This window comes from Camelus bactrianus, chromosome 21 (assembly GCF_048773025.1).
Source record: "Camelus bactrianus isolate YW-2024 breed Bactrian camel chromosome 21, ASM4877302v1, whole genome shotgun sequence".
Lineage (NCBI taxonomy): Eukaryota > Metazoa > Chordata > Mammalia > Artiodactyla > Camelidae > Camelus > Camelus bactrianus.
The window spans coordinates 1,790,661-1,810,815 of NC_133559.1; the positions used below are offsets into that span (position 1 = coordinate 1,790,661).

The 20,155-nt window shown below is 48.9% G+C and overlaps 1 protein-coding gene across 1 annotated transcript; it reads left to right on the forward strand.

The window, feature by feature from the left end:
- Positions 1-80: 80 nt before the first annotated feature.
- C21H16orf95 (chromosome 21 C16orf95 homolog) lies at positions 81-16,753 on the forward strand. Its single transcript, XM_045505255.2, has 6 exons — positions 81-5,317; positions 6,709-6,763; positions 7,541-7,681; positions 12,858-13,004; positions 13,832-13,868; positions 16,539-16,753. The coding sequence occupies exons 3-6, from the start codon at positions 7,541-7,543 to the stop codon at positions 16,751-16,753; spliced, it is 540 nt and encodes a 179-aa protein (XP_045361211.1). The 5' UTR covers positions 81-5,317; positions 6,709-6,763.
- The last annotated feature ends 3,402 nt before the right edge of the window (positions 16,754-20,155 follow it).

The window sequence follows — 20,155 nt, forward strand, 5'->3', positions numbered from 1 at the left end:
TGCACTCACATTGGCCTCTGTCTTGGGTGTCAGGCGGGGCCGCAGGGCCTATGGGTGGGTCCGTCCACCTGGCAGTGGCCTGGGTGGTGCCAGGCAGGACAGCAGCAGTGAAGGGCAATGGCTTGTCATCTGCACAGCTGGTCAAGCAGAGGTCTCCCCCTCTGACCTGTGCTCAGCTGGCTTCTGGTTTCCGGTTCAGTAGGTGAGATGCGTGGACAGTGGCGGTTCTGTGTGGAAACCCAGTGCCAGCCACTCCCTTTCGTGGCAGATGGTCAGCCAGCTCACATGGGGAACTTCCGACTGGTGAGCTCAACGTAGGTGAGGATTCAAAACGGTTGACATCATTGTCCAAGGCCTAAAGGCAACTGGGATTTTGATAAAGCATGTTTCAGTGGGGAACCCAATGACCCAGGTTAGGGACTGGCTGCGCCCACATGGGACTTAGTCTAGGGGTGGCAGGTGGCCCTCGACGGGTCTTTGGATGTTTCCATGGCACCACTTTCATTGCCGCTTTGCTGCTGTGAGGTTGGGGAAGTCTCAGCGCACCTGTGCATACCTGGGCGTGCTCTGTGCTCTTCCAGTTGATGGAAGTCATGTGATTAGAGATTTCAAACACGGGTCATTGGGGAGTCTTCTGTTTTGGGGCTGAATGTTTTAGGTGTGAGGCTGGGGCAAATAACCTTTTTTTCTGGCTATCTGATGGGGGTCTGGCTCCATACCTGGATCTGTCGGCCTCCGGCGTCTAATACCGAGTGAACAGGTTTGGTGGCATCATTGCAGGAGGGTTTCAAGCTCCTTCCTCCCTCGGTCCAGACTGGTACCTCCCTTCCTGGCCTTGCCTGGGTCTGGGACAGTCCAGCTCACTGTGGCTGGTGCTCATGGGCACAGCTGCCCTGCTCCTCCTACCCCAACACCAGGCTGCTCCGTGCCTGGTGCCTGCATCCCTGGCCAATGCAGAGGGCGGGAGGGTGCACGGCAGTCTAACTAACTAGCCACGTGCTAGCTGGGCCTCCGCTCCTGCTTCCCGTAGGGAAAGCCCAGGGGTGGAGCTGTTGCTCTGAGAAAGCAGCTGCTTTCTTGTTCTGACTTTTCAGAACGCTTATGGGAATGTTCTTATACAACCCTCACCCCCAATTCATAGTCCATCCCAGTGCCGACCAAGGCTGACTTCTCTGTCTTTACTTTTGGGAGATCTGAAGTGCAATTTGACTGTACATTCTCAGAATTATTTAGAGTAGAAGAAAGCCACAAGGCAGTCGGTTTGCCTGAGACTGTGAGTGGGAACCGAATGGAGCTCTTTGTCATTTACAGCGTGCTGGCCTGCAGGGCCATGACTCGCAGCAACCCCTGAGGGTCCCCTCTCCGGGTCCTTCCTGTGCTCGCAGGGAGACCAGCCAGAACATGTGAAGGGGTCAGAACCTTTTGCTTTTTTAGCCTAATTTTACTTTGGGTGGTTCTTTGAGATCATATATCCCTCTTGAAGAAAAACATTTATCTTGTTTGATCTAAGCCCCATGCCCTGACTGGTGAAGATGGCAGCTGAGATGGGAGGAGTTGTGGTCACACTCAGGCATCTGCCCAGGTGTTCCGGGTGGGGCAGGGGCTGGGATGGGATGGCTGTCGGGGGCTGCTTCTCCATTAAGCAGTTTTTGAACCTTTATAATTTCTTTTGGGATGCAAAATACTTAAATTAAAAAGTACCTCATGTTCCCATCCAGCTGGGCCTGGACTGCTGAGGGGGGTTGTGGCTCAGTCCCCTTCCCCGCCTCCCCTGAAGGTACTGCGCATGGCCTGTGCCCTGCACGCAGGGGCAGGCCTGGGGCGCCTGCTCCGGGCCAGTCCTGGGCCCTGTGACTTGGTCCCTTTGTAGCCCGACCTCTAGTGGGTGCTTAGGGTCACTGCACATGTGCATGGACACCCCCCCCCCCAGCAAGGTGAAAAGAACAAAGAAAGGCCATTTGGGTAAAGTTTTCAGACTTTTTCCATTTTGACTTGAAATCCACTAAGGAAGTCTGCCTTTCTGACTCCTTCCAGGGCATGAAACCCTCTCTGGCAGTGCAGGGAGGGCTGACAGCTCTGCTGGCCCTGAGATGAACAGGTGCGTCTCTGGGAGCTGAATCAGAGGGAAGGAGGCAGTGGGCCACCCAGGACACACGTGGGGAGCCTTGGAGAGAGGCCTGATCAGACCCGAGGTCCACCCCAGACGTAGCTGTCCTTGGCACTTCAGTGGGAATAGCTGAGCTGTCTTTTTTTTCTTGGTTAGCTTTTTGAGATATAATTTTTGTAAATTTTTAACGTGAGCCTATTTCTTTGAGTTGACCAACACACAGCTGTGAATAAGAACCATAATCAAGATACAGAATGTTCCATCCCCCTCAAAGCCCCTGGTGCTGCCCCTTCATAGCCAGCCCCCACCTCCAAGACCACTGATCTGTTCTCCAGTCCCATAGCGCTGCCTTTTTCAGAAGGTCAAATAAATGGAATCACATAGTGTGTATAGGTTTTTTAGTTTGGCTTCCTTCCTTCAGCAGTTTCTCAGCCTTCTTTTCATCATCACCTTTTTGGACAGTGTCCCCTAATATTCCTTGTGAGATTTTAATTCTCTGTCCTGTATGCATTTGTGTGGTTCTATGTGCGTGTGAGCCCAGGTGGACCGCCCCATCGCCATGGAGCATCTCTCCTGTTCCCTGTGTTCCAGTTCTATTGGAAGGCAAGTTCTCCCAGGGCGCCATGGGTACGGGGGACACGGTGTGGAGGCCTCTTCTCGGGGACGCTTCAGTGATCTCAGGGGAAGCACTACAACAGGGTCCTTGGTACTGCAGGGGTGGGGGTGAGGCGATGACAGAGGCATTTGGAAACAATAAACCCCCCTAGCCTGGCTGCCTGGCTCAGCTGGGCTTTGCCCTTTTATAGTGTTCTGATTTCCGTGTGGAGGACGGTGACAGTGGTTCCATGTCCCCCAGCAGATTGCAGGAGCTCACACTGAAAAAGGGAAGGGAGGCCACGATGCTGCTGTCACAGCCACTGAGGAGAGAAGTCTAGGTGTCACAGTCGGTGAGGGTGATGATGAAGCCTGTGATTCCACGAGGAAAGGGTAAGGCTGGGGACAGCAGAGTTGACAGAATGCTGTCCACCCGTGGGGACCCAACACATCACCCTGTGTGGGTGAGAAAGTGAGTCCTGTGTCCAGGGCTGTTAAAATGGTGGCACCTGGTGTGATCTTGACCTAAACCACTGTGCACCTTGGGCCAGGAAAGGATGACTGCTCAGCGTCAGAGGCCCAAAAAGTCCTCTGATGGGGGACATGAGAACTTAAAAATGACAGTTTTTACTTAGATTTTATTTGAAAATTATGATTTCATGTAACCCACAGGATTTAGAATTGTTGAACTCCTGTTCTCTGCCTGTTCCAGGTCAGTTAGTAAGGTTATCCTGAAATAACAAGTCAACCTCAAAACAAAAGCACAACTTTTTGTTCTTTTCTGGGTTACTAGTAATACACGCTTCTACAGAAATGTTCTCAAGATATGGATATGGACACGTGTCTTCACACGTGGGGAGTGGCCAGCCTCCAGCCGCTGGCTGGGGCAGTGCTGTGTGGCCAGGGTGCCTGAGGACAGTGTCATTCCTGTAGGACTCACCCCTACCCCTGCCCTTGGCTGTCTGCCCACCCACATCCATCACTATGGTGGGCACCAAGCCCTTCTTTGTCTCTGGGACCAACTTTCTCAAGTCCAGAGTTGCCCCACCTGCCCTCATCCCCAACCTCCCCAAACACCGCTGAGGGTCAGCCATAGCTGTCTGCTATGGGGGCAAGTCCTCGTTTGAAGCAGATGACAGGCTTTTCCTTTTCTTTTCTCTGAGAGGAGGTTCCCATCTTTGGGAAATCCAGAGTCTGAAACAAGGGGCTGGTGTTTTGGAAACCTCAGCTGGTAGTCTTGCCTGCAGCCCCTGGCAAGGCTGCTGTTGCCCTTTCTGCTCGATTCCCTGCACCCACCCAGGGTTTTAGAAAAGCTTTTATCAGCACCTGCTCAGCCTCATCTTGCCACAGCCTGCCACCCTCACCACGTGCAGGAGTGACGACGAGAATCCACCTCTGCCACCAGCTCTCCAAGGGCACAGCCAGCCTCAGCTCTGGGCCCTCTCCTAGGCTAGGGCAGCACATGGAGGTATGGCCCATCACGGGTAGGGCTGCTTAAAAAGATCTGGGCAAATATCGATATATTAACTGAGAGTATCAAAATTAGCATGAAAATACTGAAAAGCTTGTTTCCAAGAAAAAATCTTTTAAGAACAGAGAGGCAGAAAGCACTTGGTTTACTAAAACGTGAAGACAAACACCCTGTCTTCATTTTGGTAACTGTCCAGAGTGCATGTGTGAGGGCGGAGGAAGGGGAGGCTGAGGGGAGTAACACAGTCCAGAGGGTTCAAAACTGTATCGGCACCCTCTGGATGCAGCTGTTTTGAATTCCACGGACTTTTAACTTCCAGGCTGCTCGAGAAATGCACATTCTTTCGTCACAACGGGAGCCCATCGGTAGGGCTGCCGGATTCAAAAAGTGACTTGCGGGACGCTCAGTTCAATCTGAACGTCAGAAACACAATGACGTCCCAGGTACCGCGTGGGACACAGTCCTACCGAGATGCTTGCGGTGCCCGGATCGGCCCCGGGCAGGGGTGCGGGTCCCACCTCCTTCTCTCCTTCTAGGGCACAGACACCCCGGCTGGGGCGCCCTGCGGCCCGGCAGGCCCATCCGTCGGAAATGGTGAGTGGGCTTCCCCGGCTCGCGGGAGGGAGGGCTTCCGGGTCCAACGCCCACCCAGGACCGCCGGGACCGGACAACCGAAAGACAGTTGCGGGCGCCAAGCCCGACATCCCCTCTACTCCAGAGCGCGGCCCGACCCACTAACCCGCCGGCCCGAGCTCCGTGCAGCCAGCGCCCAATCATCCGCCGGCTCGGCGCACATACCTAAAAGGCAGGGCCTGATTGGCTGATAGAGGGCCAATTATCTGGGCGGGGTGGGGCGCGCCGCAGGCTGTCAGCAGGAAGGGGCGGGCCTTAGGGAGGCGAGCGGGCGGAAGAGGAGGGACCTCAGAGGTCGAGGAAGGGCCCCGGGCCTAGAAGGGCGGTGGGAGGGGCCGGTCCTCGGGAGGAGTGACACGCGTGAGCCAGCCCTCACTTTCGTCATGGCCGACGCCATGAACATCGTCACCTCCTTCACCACGACTTAGTAGAGCCGCGGCGGGCCCTTCCCAGAGCTCTCGGGTGTCCATTCCGTCTGTCAGCACGCACTCACCCCGAGCGCGTCATGACAGGCAAGTGCACCTCTGAGTCCTACACGCTGGGCCCGGCGCCGGGTCACCTGAGGGGAAACAGACCCCGAGTCACCTGGGGGCCCGAACCCGGGTCGCCTGAGGGAAAACAGACCCCGAGTCACCTGAGGAGCCCAAACCCGGGTCACCTGAGGGAAAACAGTCCCCGGGTCACTTGTGGGGCCCAAACTCGGGTCACCTGAGGGAAAACAGACGCCGGGTCACCTGGGGGGCCCCCAAGTCACCCGTCCCACAGTAGTTTTTACAGGTAGACAGTGCAGACACCACACCTACATCATAAAAGTTCAGTTCATTCTTTCACTGAGATTGTCAGGAGCAAGTCGTCAGGCATGACTGTGTCCAGTGCTCGAGAACTGTGGTCAGGGACTGTTTGTCTCCATCTTTCAGCTTTGCTTTCTTCCCCTCCCAGAGGCAGAATGACCACCAAGACCTCCAGAGGCTTACGACCTCAACAGAAAGGGACATTTCCTTTCCCAATAATTTCAACACGAAGTCCCAGAATGAGTTTCATTGGGCTGACTAGGGTTATGACACCATTCCAGGCCCATCTCTGAGACAAGCTGGGTTCCCCTTCCAGGCTGGGGCTGTGGGCCCCCCAAGGAAACAGCAGTGCTGTCGTGACCAGTCGGGGGCTTGGATGCTGTGCAGGGCAGCATCCCACATCCTCTGTGTTTTCAAGGGTCATCTGGGGGAGTTGAGCTCCGTGACCTGAAGCTCTTGTAATAAGACAGCAGCAGTAATGATTGTTGCAGTGACTCTCTCTCACTGTTTCCATGTTAAACATCACTCAGGGAAGCTGGGCTCTGCTTCGAATTTGATGTATGCCCACTGGACACTCTCCACACGGTGGCCCACATTCTAGCAATTTGTTATGGGGAAAATGGGGAAGAGTAACAGTCTGTGTAGCCCCAAGTGCTTCTTCATCCCAGAAACAAAGTACCCAGGTTTTTATAGTGCAAGAAATTGTGTTAGTTTTGACAATATTTTCCTTCAGTATACCAGGTAAACTCAGGGTGTCTGATAAAGCATAGGTGTGATTGGCAGCTCCATGTTTCAGAAAGTTCTCAGCAGTTTGGAATGTTCCTGTCTTTCCCGAAGATCCTGGCACAGGTTTAGCTGGAGTGTGCCTGAAGCAAGTAGGTCTGGGGATGCAGGATTCCACAATATAGCTTGGCATCTGGGAACCCCCAGACTTCAGCATGAGAGCACGCACATACCTGCTTCTGTTGTCACCCCTGCCCCCTCTTAGGCTCAGAATGATGACCCTTGGGGTTTAGTGAGATGAGTCAGGCTGGCCCAGGCCTTCACCGTATTACCCCTGTCCCAGTTTACAAACGGCCCAGAACTTTCTAAGTCTTCCTGTTCTTTTCTAGGAAAAGAAGCACATTTCAAACCTTTGGGAAAGAAGTGTGCCTCACAGATCATTTGGTAAGCAAAACAAATGCCAACTACTTTGCCCAAACCCTGATGGCCCTGTGGCATAGGGAGAGCAGAGAACGTGGGTCCAGAAGCAGCATCTCATGAGATGGTGTTTCAGACAGGGGATCTGTGGTTGCCGGGGCCATCACCAAGCCCCCAAATCTCTATGTAGGGTGCCCCACTGCCTCCCCCACACCCCAGTTCCTCATGACACCTCGAGACAGGGATTTAGGAGGCCTGAGAGAACCAACACTGCCCCTTAACATATATATTCTTTGGGCGTTAGCTCCATCTGCCCCTGGAGAGGATGGCTTTCCTCTCCTTCCTGCCTGCCTGTGGGTTTGGGGAGGATCACATGGGGCTGATGTAGAAACCTTTGCAAACATAGAGCACTATGTAAGCAGACTGACATAGAAAACCACAAAAAGAGCAATCTTTTCCCCACTAGAGTTGGTTGTACTTCCCCATTTTTCGTGGGGAAACCTAAGACTTGCTCATGGTAATATGTCTGTAAGTGGTCACAAATCCTAGCACACGTGGTCTGTAGGCTCTGCTGGTCCCCCACTACGTGACTTTGGAGGGTTTTAGGGCAGGCCATGATAACCTACCTCATTGTGAGTGGCAGGAGTTGAGGCCCCTGTCCCTGTCCCTGTCCCTGCCTCTTCCCCTGGATGCCTTGTCTCAACCTTGTTTCCTCTGAGCACGGATTTACTATTCCAGAGTGTGCCTTGATTCACATCACTAATGCAACATCAAGTTCAATTCTCTTTTCTGGCTCTTGCTCAGATGTGCCCCGTCCCCAGCACTGTTCGCCAAGAGCTCATCTGCTGTGAGTGCCAGGCCAAATTTGGGGGCCACCTGCCAGTGCCCAGGGCTGAGGCAGTGCTGCCTTACTGGGTCCCTCTGTCCTTGAGACCCCGAAAGCAGGTAGGTGACTTGAACCAGAGGTTCAGATTTATGGGGATATGATTGACATTTATATATACCCATGAAACCATCACCACAACTGACATAAAATACAATCATCCCTAGGTATCCCGGGGTTGGGGGCTGGCTCTAGGACCTTGTGGATACCCAAATCCTTGATGCTCAAGTCTTTTGTGTAAAATGGTGTAGTACAGTACATGTGCATAACCCTAAAAGGTCACATTGTGCCCTTTTGTTTTGCAGATCATTAGATTTATTCACTATTATATTACAAATGTTGTTGCTCTTTTGAAGATGTTCTTTTTAAAATTACATTTTCTATTTGATAAGTAAGAAATTTCTTCATTTTTTTCCTTGTGCCCTTTTGTAATTCCACTCAACACTCTCTGCCCTGCAGTCCCCAGGTAATTGCTGATCTGTTTCTGTCACTATAGATTTGTTTACATTTCCTTGAATTTTGTATAAATGGAATTATACAGTATGCTTTTTGTCTGGCTTATTTCACTTAGCATGGTTATTTTTGAGATTTATCCACGTGGTTGTGTGCATTGATAGTTCATTCCTTTTTACTGCTGAGTAGTGTGTCATTATATGGATAGATGACAGTTATCCATCCATCCAGTGAAAGATATTTGGATTATTTCCAGTTTTGTCTATTTTGTCTTCACAAATAAAGCTGCTATGAACATTTGTGTACAAATCTTTGTGTGAACATGTCTTCATTTTTCTCGGGCAAATACCTAGGAAAGGAATTGCTGCATCTTACGGTAGGTATATGTTTAACTTTTAAAGAAACTGTCAACTGTTTTCCAAAGTGGTTGTACCATTTTACAATCTCATGAGCAATGTATAAAGTTCCAGTTCCTCCACATCTTCACTAACACTTGGTTTGGTCAGTCTTAAAGTTTGGCCATCTTAATAGGTATGTATTTCATTGTGGTTTTTAATTTGTATTTTCATAATGACTAATGATGTTGAGCATCTCTTCATATGCTTTTGCCATCTGCTTGTCTTACTTGATTTATGTCTATTCAAGTATTTTGCCCATTTAAGAAAATTGGGTTGCTTTTTTTTTTTTTTTTTTTTGGTGAGTTTTGAGAATTCTTTGTATATTCTGGATACAAGTTCTTTATCAGATATTCAGTTTGCAAGTGTTTTCTCTATGTCTTTGGCTTGTCTATTAATTCTCTTATCAGTATCTTTCAAAGAGCAGAAGTTTTAAATTTTGATGAAGTCCAATTTATCAACTCAGTCTTTTCTGGATTTTGCTTTGGTGTGCCTGTCCCCAGCGCAGCAGTGGATCATGCTTTCTAAACATTTATAAGAAATCTTTGCCTAACCCAAGGTCAGAAAGGTTTCTTCTGTGCTTTCTTCTGGAATTTTCATAGTTTACATTTTATATTTAGGTTTGTAGTCCATTTTAAGTCAGTTTTTGTATATGGTGCAAAGTTTGGATTGAAGTTCATTTTTTTTACACGTGGATGTCCAGTTGTTCTAACACCATATATTTTAAAGCCCATCCTTTCTCCGCTGACTTGCCTTTGCGCTTTTGTCAAAAACCAGTTGTCCATATACATGTGGGTCTGTTTCTGGTCTGGTATTCTGTTGTGCTGATCTAATTGTCTATCCTCATACTAATACCACACTGTCTTGATTACTGTGGCTTTATAAAAAGTCTGGAAATCAGGTAGTGTTGGTTCTCCAACATTGTTTTCCTTTTTTTTTTTTTTTATTTAAAAGACTTTATTCTTTTAGAGCAGTTTCAGGTTCACAACAGAATTGAGCAGAAAATACAGAGCTTGCACATAGCCCTCCCCACCCACACATATATACTCCCCTACCCTCAACATCCCTCATCGGTGTGGCATATTTGGTACAACCGATGAACCAACATGGGCACATTATTATCAACCAAAGTCCAAAGTTTACATTAGGGTTCATTCTTGATGTTGTACATTCTATGGGCTTTGACGAATGCATAATGACATGTAGTCACCACTATGGTATCATGCAGAATAATTTCATTGCCCTAAAAAAATCCCTTGTGTTCCATCTATTCATTCTTCCCTCCCTTCCTCTCCCCAAACCCTTGGAAACCATGATCTTTTTATTGTTTCTGTAGCTTTGCCTTTTCCAGAATGTCATTTGGTTGGAATCATACAGTTTGTAGCCTTTTTAGACTGGCTTCTTTCATTTAGTAATATGCCTTTTTAGTTTCTTCTATGTCTTTTGTGGCTTCATAGATCTTTTTTTTTTTTACTGCACATATATTTTTTAATTTACATATATGTACTGTTCATTGTTTCTAAGAACGTTTAGAGCTTTAGTTTTTTAAACTTACATAGTTATCAAAGGAATAAAGCCAACCACAAAATAAGAATTAACTCAAAAAGATACATACACCCTGCTATTAACAGCAACATTATTTATAATTGCGAAGATATGGAAGCATCCTAAGTGCACATCAGTAGCTGAATAGATAATGAAGAGATATATATATATATACAAAAAATTATTTATATATATATATATGTAAATGGAGATGTCCAGAGAGGGACAAGGACTCGTCCAAGGTCACACAGTCAGTCTGTAGCAGATCAGGGATTAGAATCCAGGTCTCTGGCTCTGATTCTAGGACTTTTCCCACTGAGTTTTGCTGCTGGGCATCAGGAGGGAGGATGGAAGAAATATAGAAGTCAAAGTGCCTAGTCTCCCCAGGAATACTGCCCAGCCTCCCAGCTGGTCCCCCTGCCTCCATCCTCTTTCGCTTTTACTGTCCATTTTCTGATCTGTAGCTGGTGAGCTTTTAAACTGTGGTTCTGGTCCTGTCACTTTCCCATGAAGCTTCATTTCCCTCAGAATGTGGACCAAACTCCCTGACAACTCCTGGTGCCCTTCTGGACCTTGGCCCTGCCTGGAACTCCATTTCACCCTTTTATTTGCCCCTTGGGCTCCTGTTCCATCCCAGGGGAAGTGTCAGGAGCAAGTAACAAAAAACTGACCCACAGTGGGTTCAACCCGGATCTTTGGTACAGAGAGGATTCTTCCAGGATTGGTTTTATGGCACGGCTTTATGATGCCTTCTGGGACCTAGGTTTGTTTCACCCTTCTGCTCGGCGTTTGCACTGTCCTCTCCAGTGTTTCTAGATGGTGGCTGCAGGTCCCTGTCTTACACCGTGATGCACATGGCAGAAAGTGAGGCTTTCTGAGTCCTTTTTACATGTGGGCATCTAAGGCTTACTCTGCTACCCTCTCTTTCTTATCAGGGGTAAAACATTCCCAGAAGCCTCTGCTGACTTCTCTCTTCATCTCTTTGTTCCTGCTGGACCCTTCCCCTGGCAAAGCCTGGACTGGCTTGTGCTGATCCCTGGGCCTGGGCATTTTGCTTCGTGAGCAACATTTTTTTTTTTTTAAACAAGATGGGGAATGATTGCTGTGTGGGTGACCTATTGGGTCCGCCCTGGTAGTCCTGTTGCCTGCGCCCTTGGGGATCTCAACAGGCACGAATTGCTCCCCCACTTCTCCACCCAGCCAGTCCTCTTACCTGGCTCAGTGACACTTTTTCAGACAGCCCCTCTGCCCTGAATGTTCTCCCAGATCCCCACGTCCTGGCCTTTCTTCCTTCCCAGTGCTGTGCAGTGAGCTTCTGTGGGCAGGACGGGGTCTTGTTGCTTCTAGCGCAGTGCCTGCCACAGAGAATGAGCCCAGCAGGTGCAGGCAGTCTGGGTACAAGTGGCCAGAGTGTCCTTATCCTGCTGGGCAAAGGGTCCCTGGCAAGAGGTGTCCTGTGCTGTGGTGGTGAGGGGCCTCGGTACAGGGAGGTTCCCATGTCTCCAGGCCTTGTCTCACCTCCTCTAGAGGAACCCTGGGGCCCCCCGAGCTCCTTCCCCCATGGCAATGTTTGTGCTTTGCCACACACCTTACATGCATGGTCCAGTTCAGTTCTCTCTCAGCCTCGGGAAGTCCCAGCAGCCACTCAGAAGTAGTTTTGATTATGTTTTATAGTGTGTGCCACGAGCACATGGTTGGAAATTCCCACAGTACAGTGGGGAGATGGTGTACATACCTCTCCCTCCAACCCACCCTTCCCCCAAAGGTTTCCTCAGCTGACCTGGAGGTTTTCCAGGCATGTGTTCTTTTGCTAGGAAGGTGCAAGTCACCTTAAACACCTGGCTTTGAAACAACAGTCACTGAGATTGTTCATGTGTCTGAGGGGCTCTGTTGGGTGGCTCAGCCCCGCGTACCCCTGATCTTTGGGCTCAGGCGCTGTCTTCTGTGGCCATGGCTGAGATATGAGAGCAGCTGGAAACCTGCAAGTCCCTTCAGCCCGTCCCAGATCCAGCTGCTGAACCCAGTGCATAGTCTGACCAGAGTTGAGGTGTGGGGTCTACCCTGTTGCTCCACTGGATGGAACTGAATTGCGGAGCAAAGGGTGAGGCTATGGGGAGGGGTGAGGAACTGGGGCAAGGGTCTGACTCACCACAATTCACATACAAGCAACGTTGCACACACATTTTTTTTTTTAATGTAAATGGTAGGATGGTGTACTCATAATGCTACATTTCCCACTTAATACCACATCTCTGTGTTCATTCTTTGTCAGGAAAGACAGGTCTGCCTCATTCTTTCTAAAGACTGCCCATTCTGCCTGTTCCCATGACTCATTTATTGTCCCTTATTATGGGCATTCCAGGTTGTCCGGTCACTACAGTTGATGCTGTACTGAGTGTTCTTGAGCAAACGCACACATGTCCTCCTGGAATACAGTCCCAGGAGTGGAATTGCTGGACCAAAGACTATTCTTTTCAGACTCTGACTGACGTTTCAAGATGCAGGCAGAGCCCTCTCTTTAGCCGAGAATACTGAGGCTCAGAGAGGCTAAATGTGCCCAGGGTCTGCTCCTGGTAGCTGCCAGGCTCAGAATAGAACTAGGGTCTCACAACTCCAACCCACAGCACAATGTGGTCCACTGCACAGGTGTAGATGGTGGGTAATGAGGGTGCCAGCCACCCCTGGAAATATCATGAAGGGGTGACCATTCTCCCTCAGCCAGGGGGTGGGTGTGCTGTGGGAGGGGTTTGGGAGAGGGGCTCTCCAGGGCCCCGTCCCTGAGGCTAAGGTTGTCTGGGCTGTGGCTCCATCCCCCTTTGGACCTTCTCTTCCCTTCCTCTGTTAGATCCAAAAGATGGTCCGGTTTTATGTCCCCCAAACCACCAGGGCATGCCCCTGCCCATGCCACCGCTTTGGGGGCCGCCTCCCGATGCCTAGGGATCAGGCCATGATGCCCTACTGGGTGCCCCAGGTCCTGAGGTCTCACAAGAAGGTAAGAGGGAGGCTCGCATGGGCAGCAAGGCCTGAGGGGGGTGGGCTGTGGGGGGACTAGAAACGAGGGGGAAGGGCTCTGGGTTCTTTCCCCACAGTAACCTCAATTACTGTGTAGGGGTCCTCTGGAAGCCATGGCCCAGGGCAGCAGAGTGCAGGAGGGCCAGCTCAGGTGTCCTGGTGGTGTTGGGAACGGTGGGGCACACTGCTGTTGCTACCTTTCCCACCATCTCTTGTGCCCTCCTCTCCTCTCCTGCCTCCTTCTCCTCCCTCTTCTCCTCCACCTCACTCTCCTCTCTCCCTCTTCCTTCCTACCTGATCCTCCCTCTCCTTGCCTCCCCCTACCTTCCTCCACCAGCTCTCTCTGCCTATCTGAGCCTCCAGCACTTGTAGCCCCAGGCGTGGAGGGAGGGTGCTGGGGGCTGGGAAGGATCATCCCCCGAGTGTCTTTCCTTGCTCTTTGGCTCTCTCTGGTTACCTCCACTGTTCTGGGTTCCAGGTCAGTGATTGTAAGTCAGTGACTATGGGAGGGTGGTCGGTCAAGCCCAGCCCAACTCAGCCCCAGGGCCCCTTCTCTCCTGCGGTTTCTGAGTATCCTGGAGTTAGAGGCTTCTTTCTGCCTTTACCCATATTCCAGCCACTGGTTTTCTGTCATCAAGTAGCAAACTGTCCCCAGAATTAAGATCCAGCGGCCTTTTAAAAGGACACCATGACTTGCATTTTGAGCTGTCATGGACCCTTTTTGGGGGGTTTCCAGGTCACATCACTGGGCCCCCCTCTTGGTGAATCACTGAGTCTGACACATTTGCCCACATTCTTATCTTGTAGGTGGTGAAAAGGCAGCAGAGTTTTAAAGGCATCCCAGGTAACTCAGTGCACACTTGTCTCATCCCCTCCTTCTCCCCAAGGAAGGCAGGGTCTCATGAACATCATGATGGGGATGGGGAGACAGAGAGGGCCGTAGACTGGCACGCATACCACTTCTCCCACCCGTACACCCTGCAGCCATCATTAATCACCCCCATCTCTTCCCAGTGAACCCAGAGAAGCCTCAGACTCTTACCAGTTTTCAACAGTGGCTCTCAAGATGAAGCCAATTTCCAGCCTGGGGTTAGATAGTATCTGAAATGTCTTTTACACTCTAATCTTCTAAATTCGTAATCTGTGTGTGTGATTTGTACATGAATACATATGACATAGTACATATGTTTACATAGTACATGTGTTTACACTCGAATATTCATGACACATGTTCATGACACTATTTATGCATGTAGTCATCATACAATATACTTATACATTCTCATGTTCATGGCAGGCAGAGCATATACTCATGTTCGTATGTTCACAATGCAGTACATATGGATGACAAGGTGTGTTCACATATCCATATTTGTGGCCGGTGAATGCATGTACTCACGTGCTTACATCACAGTGTAGCAGGAGGTAATGTCTCCACCCCCATCTTTACTTTCGTTGTCTCTGAAATTAGTGGAGGTGCTTTCCCTCACTGATGGCTAATTCTGCTTTCTCTGCATTGTGTGTGAGCAAAGGAGTGGATGTGTTTTGTGGCCTCATATTATACCTTCCCCTTTCCATACTGGGGCCACACTGCACTGTGAGTCCCTTTGATGGAATCTGTGAAGGAGCAACTGGACGGACACCGAAAGGTTGGTTGACTGACCTGAGGTTCCCGTCATGAGCAGGTGATTTAAGCGGCCTGCCCAGAGCCACGGGCGTGCAGCCGGGCGGGAGAGCGCTTGGGAAATGCTCGGTTGCCACCTGACTCGCCCACCTCTTATGCAAAACATATGTAACTTTTTCCTGATTTTAAAAGTAGCACAAATAGGAGGAGCACGAGTTGTTACAGCCTTTGGTAGGAGGATTGGAGGTATCTGTGAAATTTTATAATGTACACAATTTTTAATCCAAGTCCACGTCTGGGTAATAGTTAGACACTCCTACATGCATGTCTCTCTGCAGCAGTGATTTCCTTGGCAAAAAACTGGAAGCAACTTAAGTGTCTCTCAGTGGGAGGATGAACATTAGTGGGGGTGTGTTTGAAATGTGGCACCAGCTACTTAGACAACAAAATGGACCCTCTGAGACATTGCAATGTAGAAAAATAAGTCGCTGTAGCCCATGCAATAGGACTCCATTTAATGTCCTATTTAATTGAAAAATGAAAGCCCTGTTTGGGTGTAGACAAAGGTTGGTGGTGTGTGGGAAAGGGGGCAGGTCAGGCCCCGCAAAGAGGCCCCACTCTTGGTGGGGTGCATAATGAACGAGACAGAAAGCAGTACCCTGGCTCAAGTTTTAGGTAGAAGAGCCAGAAATCACTTTATTGAAAAAACTCTAGGCAATTGGATGAGAACCATCAGAGAAACTCCTAACTGTATAATCACAGATTTATGGGTTTATTTTTATTGGTTGTTTTTGGCTTTGAATAGTCCACATTTTTAAGGAAGTCTAAAAGATCAGTTTATTTTTAAATCATGCATCCATTGATATGTTGTTAAAAACCAATTTTAATTTTTACTCCAGCCATTGTTTTATAGTTCAGTCGATTTTTGTTGATAGTGTTTCAATCCTCAAACCCATTCAAGCCGGAAGGCGTTCACAGGATAGGACTGAGAGTGCAAGTCTCACTGCTGCCAGGAGGGTTAGGATCCTTCTCTCCTCGAGCGGAGCTTCGTACAGAGTGATTTAAAAATATGAGATGTTTCCCTTGGCCTCAAATCCAGCTGATTTCCATTTTAAAGAGAAAATCCATGTGTCTGATTTTGTATATACCTCGTAAAGAGGGGGCTTATGTGCTTTTCTTCTCAATGTTTTTGTGGTAGAATTTTTTATAAGGAAAATGTATTTTATATTAGTATAATTAGAGTGTGTGTTTTATAGTAGTAGCATATTAATAGCATAATAAAAATAAATAAAAGATACAATGTCAGGAGGGTCACATGTGACCAAAGCAGGTCTCAAAAAAGCTAAAGATTGTCAAGGAGATGGAAATGTTGGAATTCCATTTGTGGTGGTGGCTGTTGTTAATTTCTTATTATGGGAAACTTCAAATATTCCTCTAAAGCCCACGTTCCCATCACTCAGCTTCAGTCGTGATCAGCTCCTGGCCAAACCTAATGTGGTTTCATCTGCACTTCACCCACCCCATCCGTTCCCTCCAAAAAAGAAAAAAAAAAAAAAAAAAAAAAGAAAACGGAAAAAGAAAAAGATTAGTGTGGAACAAATCCCAGCTAAATACTGTATCCTTTCATCCAAAATATTTCAGTAGTCAGCTCTATATTATAAAGACTCAGAAAACACAGCCATGAGGCCTCCTGATCACCCCAGAAACAAACAGCAGTGCTCTCTCCATCTCGATAGGCGCTGCATTAGCGCCCACACCCGATGGCTGTGACCTGCCTTGCTGGATACCTGGTTTCCTTGCCCTGTGTTCTGGAGGGCTCTCTCACAGTGCAGACTCAGGAATACCCTGTCCCCACTCACTGCAGGGCCCTGACTCTCTTTCTCTGCCTAGAAAACCCCCTGGAAGCGTGCTCCAGGTACTACTGCTGGCGGATCTACGGCGAAGGGCGCCGTTTCCTCAAGTGGCAGAAGCTCCAGGCCCTTCACCAGGCTGAGCCGGTGGTCTTGGGGCAGCCAGCAGGGCCCCTGGCCTCCCTCCTGCCCCTCAGCCTCAGCCTCCTGACCCTCCTCCAGGCCCTCCTGAGGGTCATGGTGGCCATCCGGTGAGCAGGTGCGGGTGGGGCAGTGCTGGCCTTGGGCTTCTCTCACTCGCAGGCTGTTTCACCCAGGGGCTGGTGGGGTTTAGTTGAGTTGAAGATGTGGGAGAACTTGGTAGTCGCTCACCCGAGGGTGAGAGATGGGCATGGCTGTGATTTCTGTCACGTTGTTACCAGCGTCTGGATTCTTGTTCATACCCGAAACAGGTATCTTCTTCCGGAAAAGGCAAAGGAAGAGCAATCCAGAGACGCTGGGGCTAGGACCGGTGGTGGGGAAGTGGGGCATCTCAGGGCCGCTCACCTTTATTATCTCACCTCTTCCCTGTTCCCAAGTTCTCAAATCCCCCTGTCCCCGAAAGATCACTGGTTCTAATTTCCGCTAATTTCTGTTGTGTTGGAGTTAGAAGTGGGTCTTAAGCCAGCTTGCCCAGTCAGCTCTGGGGCTTGAGCTCACCCTTGGTGGTGGGGACCTGCTGCCTCTCCCCAAGCCCAGCCACAGCCATAGAGGCTGCACATTGAAAGAGCAGCTCCTCCAGCCTCGGACCCACCAGCCTTGCCCAGGCCCTGTGCGTCTTACCTGGGATACCTCTCAGCCACCCCTCCTCCCACCAGGAAGCCTCCAGGGTGACCAGGGTTCATGGCAGGGCCTCCCTTTGCCTGGCTGCTTGCTTTAGTATCCAGAAAAGGCTCTCCTCCTTCCTCTCCTCTAAACACCTCTGCCCCAGTTCACCCATTCTCCCCAACCCTTGCCCCCATCCAGCCCCTTCTTCCTCAGTTTCATCACACCTCTAATTAAATACATGCAGACGTGCACACACCAGTATATGCAAATTTATACCAATATATGAATGTGCACAATTAGAATTTATGTATATTGATTTGTTTGCTTTTTAATTGTCTGTCTCCTCCACACAGTTGTAAGAGGAATATTCTAGAAAATGTCCATTATCTGAAAATAGTTGCAGACATCTTTTGCCTGGGTTTCTGCTGTTCATGGCAGGAGGGTAGCTCTTTGTCACTCCATCTTGCCTGGAAGTGGAAGCCCCTCCCCTTGCATCCTTCTTGTCCATTCTCCTAGTATTGGGCCCTGGTGTCTCCCTGACTCCCAGACGATGGTGGATGAGTGCCTACATGGACCTGGGTTGCAACTTCTCTAGGGAGAGTTGCCAGAAGGGGCCAGGCAGGGCTCTGTTAACTTTGTGTGGTCTGTGAACCTGAGTGGGGCAACATTGTGAGATTTCCTTCTTTGTTTTTCTTGAAGTTTCATCTTTCTTTTTATGTTTGCCAACTCTATGTCAAATTTAGTTGAACTCCCTGGTTCCCACTCTGGAAAGAGCAAAGAAAGAAACTTGACTATAGTTGGTGTGTGTGAAGTGGATGGGCCAAGTGGGCCAGAGAAAGATTGCTAATGCTTTTATAGGAGGTGTTTGCTTCTGAGCCAGGCACTTGGGGCCGAGGTCAGGCACTAACTAGCTGTTCAGGAGAAATACCTTACCTGCCTGAGGTGTATGTGGGGTGCCCTGTGAGATCCCCCAAAGTACATGACCAGCTTGTACAGGAGAAGTTGCTGGCCCATCTGCTGGCCTGGCAGAGACTTGCTAGAGCTTGAGCGGGCTTGGGATAGTGGGTGAGCTCTGAACCTTCCTGACAGGGAGCCTGAGGAGCAGTGATGAGTCAAGGACTTGCCTCCTTGACTGGACTTGCTGTAGCCTTCATTTCATTCCATTCCTTCCACAGTTCTGCAGAGCTGGGATTCTCCCTGCGGTTCCGGAAGGGGAGAGTGGGCTCTGGGGGTTGAGGGCCTCATCTGAGGTCTCACCGCTGGAGACTAAATCCTGGCGTCTCCTCACTGCCCCTGCTTCCTGCCTGGGCTCCTCAGGGACCGAGTGCACATCCTGCTGCACTGGGGGGCTGCCTCCACCCTCCACCTTACAGCGCCTCCTGCACAGACCCTGCAGGGGCAGCGTGCTTTCAGTTTAGGGGGCAGCTCCTAGTAATTGCCTTTTTCTTTGCTTTCTAGCCAGTTTTTTTGGGTTTGAAGTTGGAATCTTCAGCTGCTGTCAAGAATATCAACAAAATGTCAGTCATACTCAAGGTCTTTAACAAAAGCTATCAAATCAGGAGGAGTCTGTATTAACCACTGTTTTCTCAGATCATATAATTCACAGCCAAGAGACAATCTGAATTATTTATTGTAAGGTGTTTCTTAGTTGTAGTAGAGTTGCTGTGAATGAGGGTGAGAATCCGTTATGAATACGGTCAATAAATGTTATTTGTGAAACTCTTAAAGTGGTCGCTTTTAAAATGATAACCTCTGATTTTCCTTCATAAAAGAAGGACCTGTTCTCTACCTCTGAGTCCCTGTTTGAGTTTCTCTTTCCTCTGCAAGGACAGCAAACCCTCTGGACGAGGATCCTGAAATGGTCTCATTTTAAGTAGCATAAAATTGTATGTGGTTTGAATTTTTTTAAACTGAGATATCATTTACATACCATAAAGTTCACTTTTTTTACAGTATACGATTTTGTGGGTTTTAGTATATTTATAATGTTGTGCAATCATCACTACTATCCAATTCCAGACCTTTTCACCCCCAAAAGAAACCCTTTACCTATTAAGCAGTCACTCTTCCGTCCATTCTCTCCCCACCCTTGGAAACCACTACCCTACTTTCTCACTTTTTCTATTCTGGACATTTCATATAAATGGAATCATATATTTGTCCGTTGTATCTGTTTTTTTTTTTTTCATTTAGAATAATGTTTTTAAGCTTCACTCACATTGTAGCATGTCAGTACTTCGTTCCTTTTTATGGCTGAATAATAGTGATTGCATTATAGGGATGTACCGCATCTTGCTTATCCTCTCGTCAGTTGGTGGGTATTGGGTTGCTCCCACTTTCTGGCTGTCATGAACAATGCTGCTGTGAGCATATGTGTATGCGTTTCTGTGTCAGCATGTGCTCATTTTTCTCGGGTGTGTACGGAGTGCTGGGCCATGTGGTGACTCTCTTTAATGCTTTGAGAAGCTGCCTCAGTTCTGCATGGTGGAAGGAAGACTGTGCACCATGTTATGTTTCACATTCCCACCAGCAAGGTGTGAGCCTTTTGATTTTTCGATATCCTTGGCAACGCTTGTTTGATGTTAGCCCTTGTGGGCGTGAAGTAGTACCTCGCTGTGGTTTTGATTTGCGTTTTTTGATGACCAGTGACACTGAACATATTTCCATGTGCTCATCGGCCATTTGTAGATCCTTGCAGAAATGTTTATTCAGACGCATTGCCTGTATTTTAGTTGGTTATCTAGTTTTTTTGTGTCATTGTTGAGTTTGTGTTCTGTATGTATGCAGGATATCAGATATTTTGCAAATATTTTCTACTGTTCTGCTGGTTGCCCTTTCCTTTTCTTGATG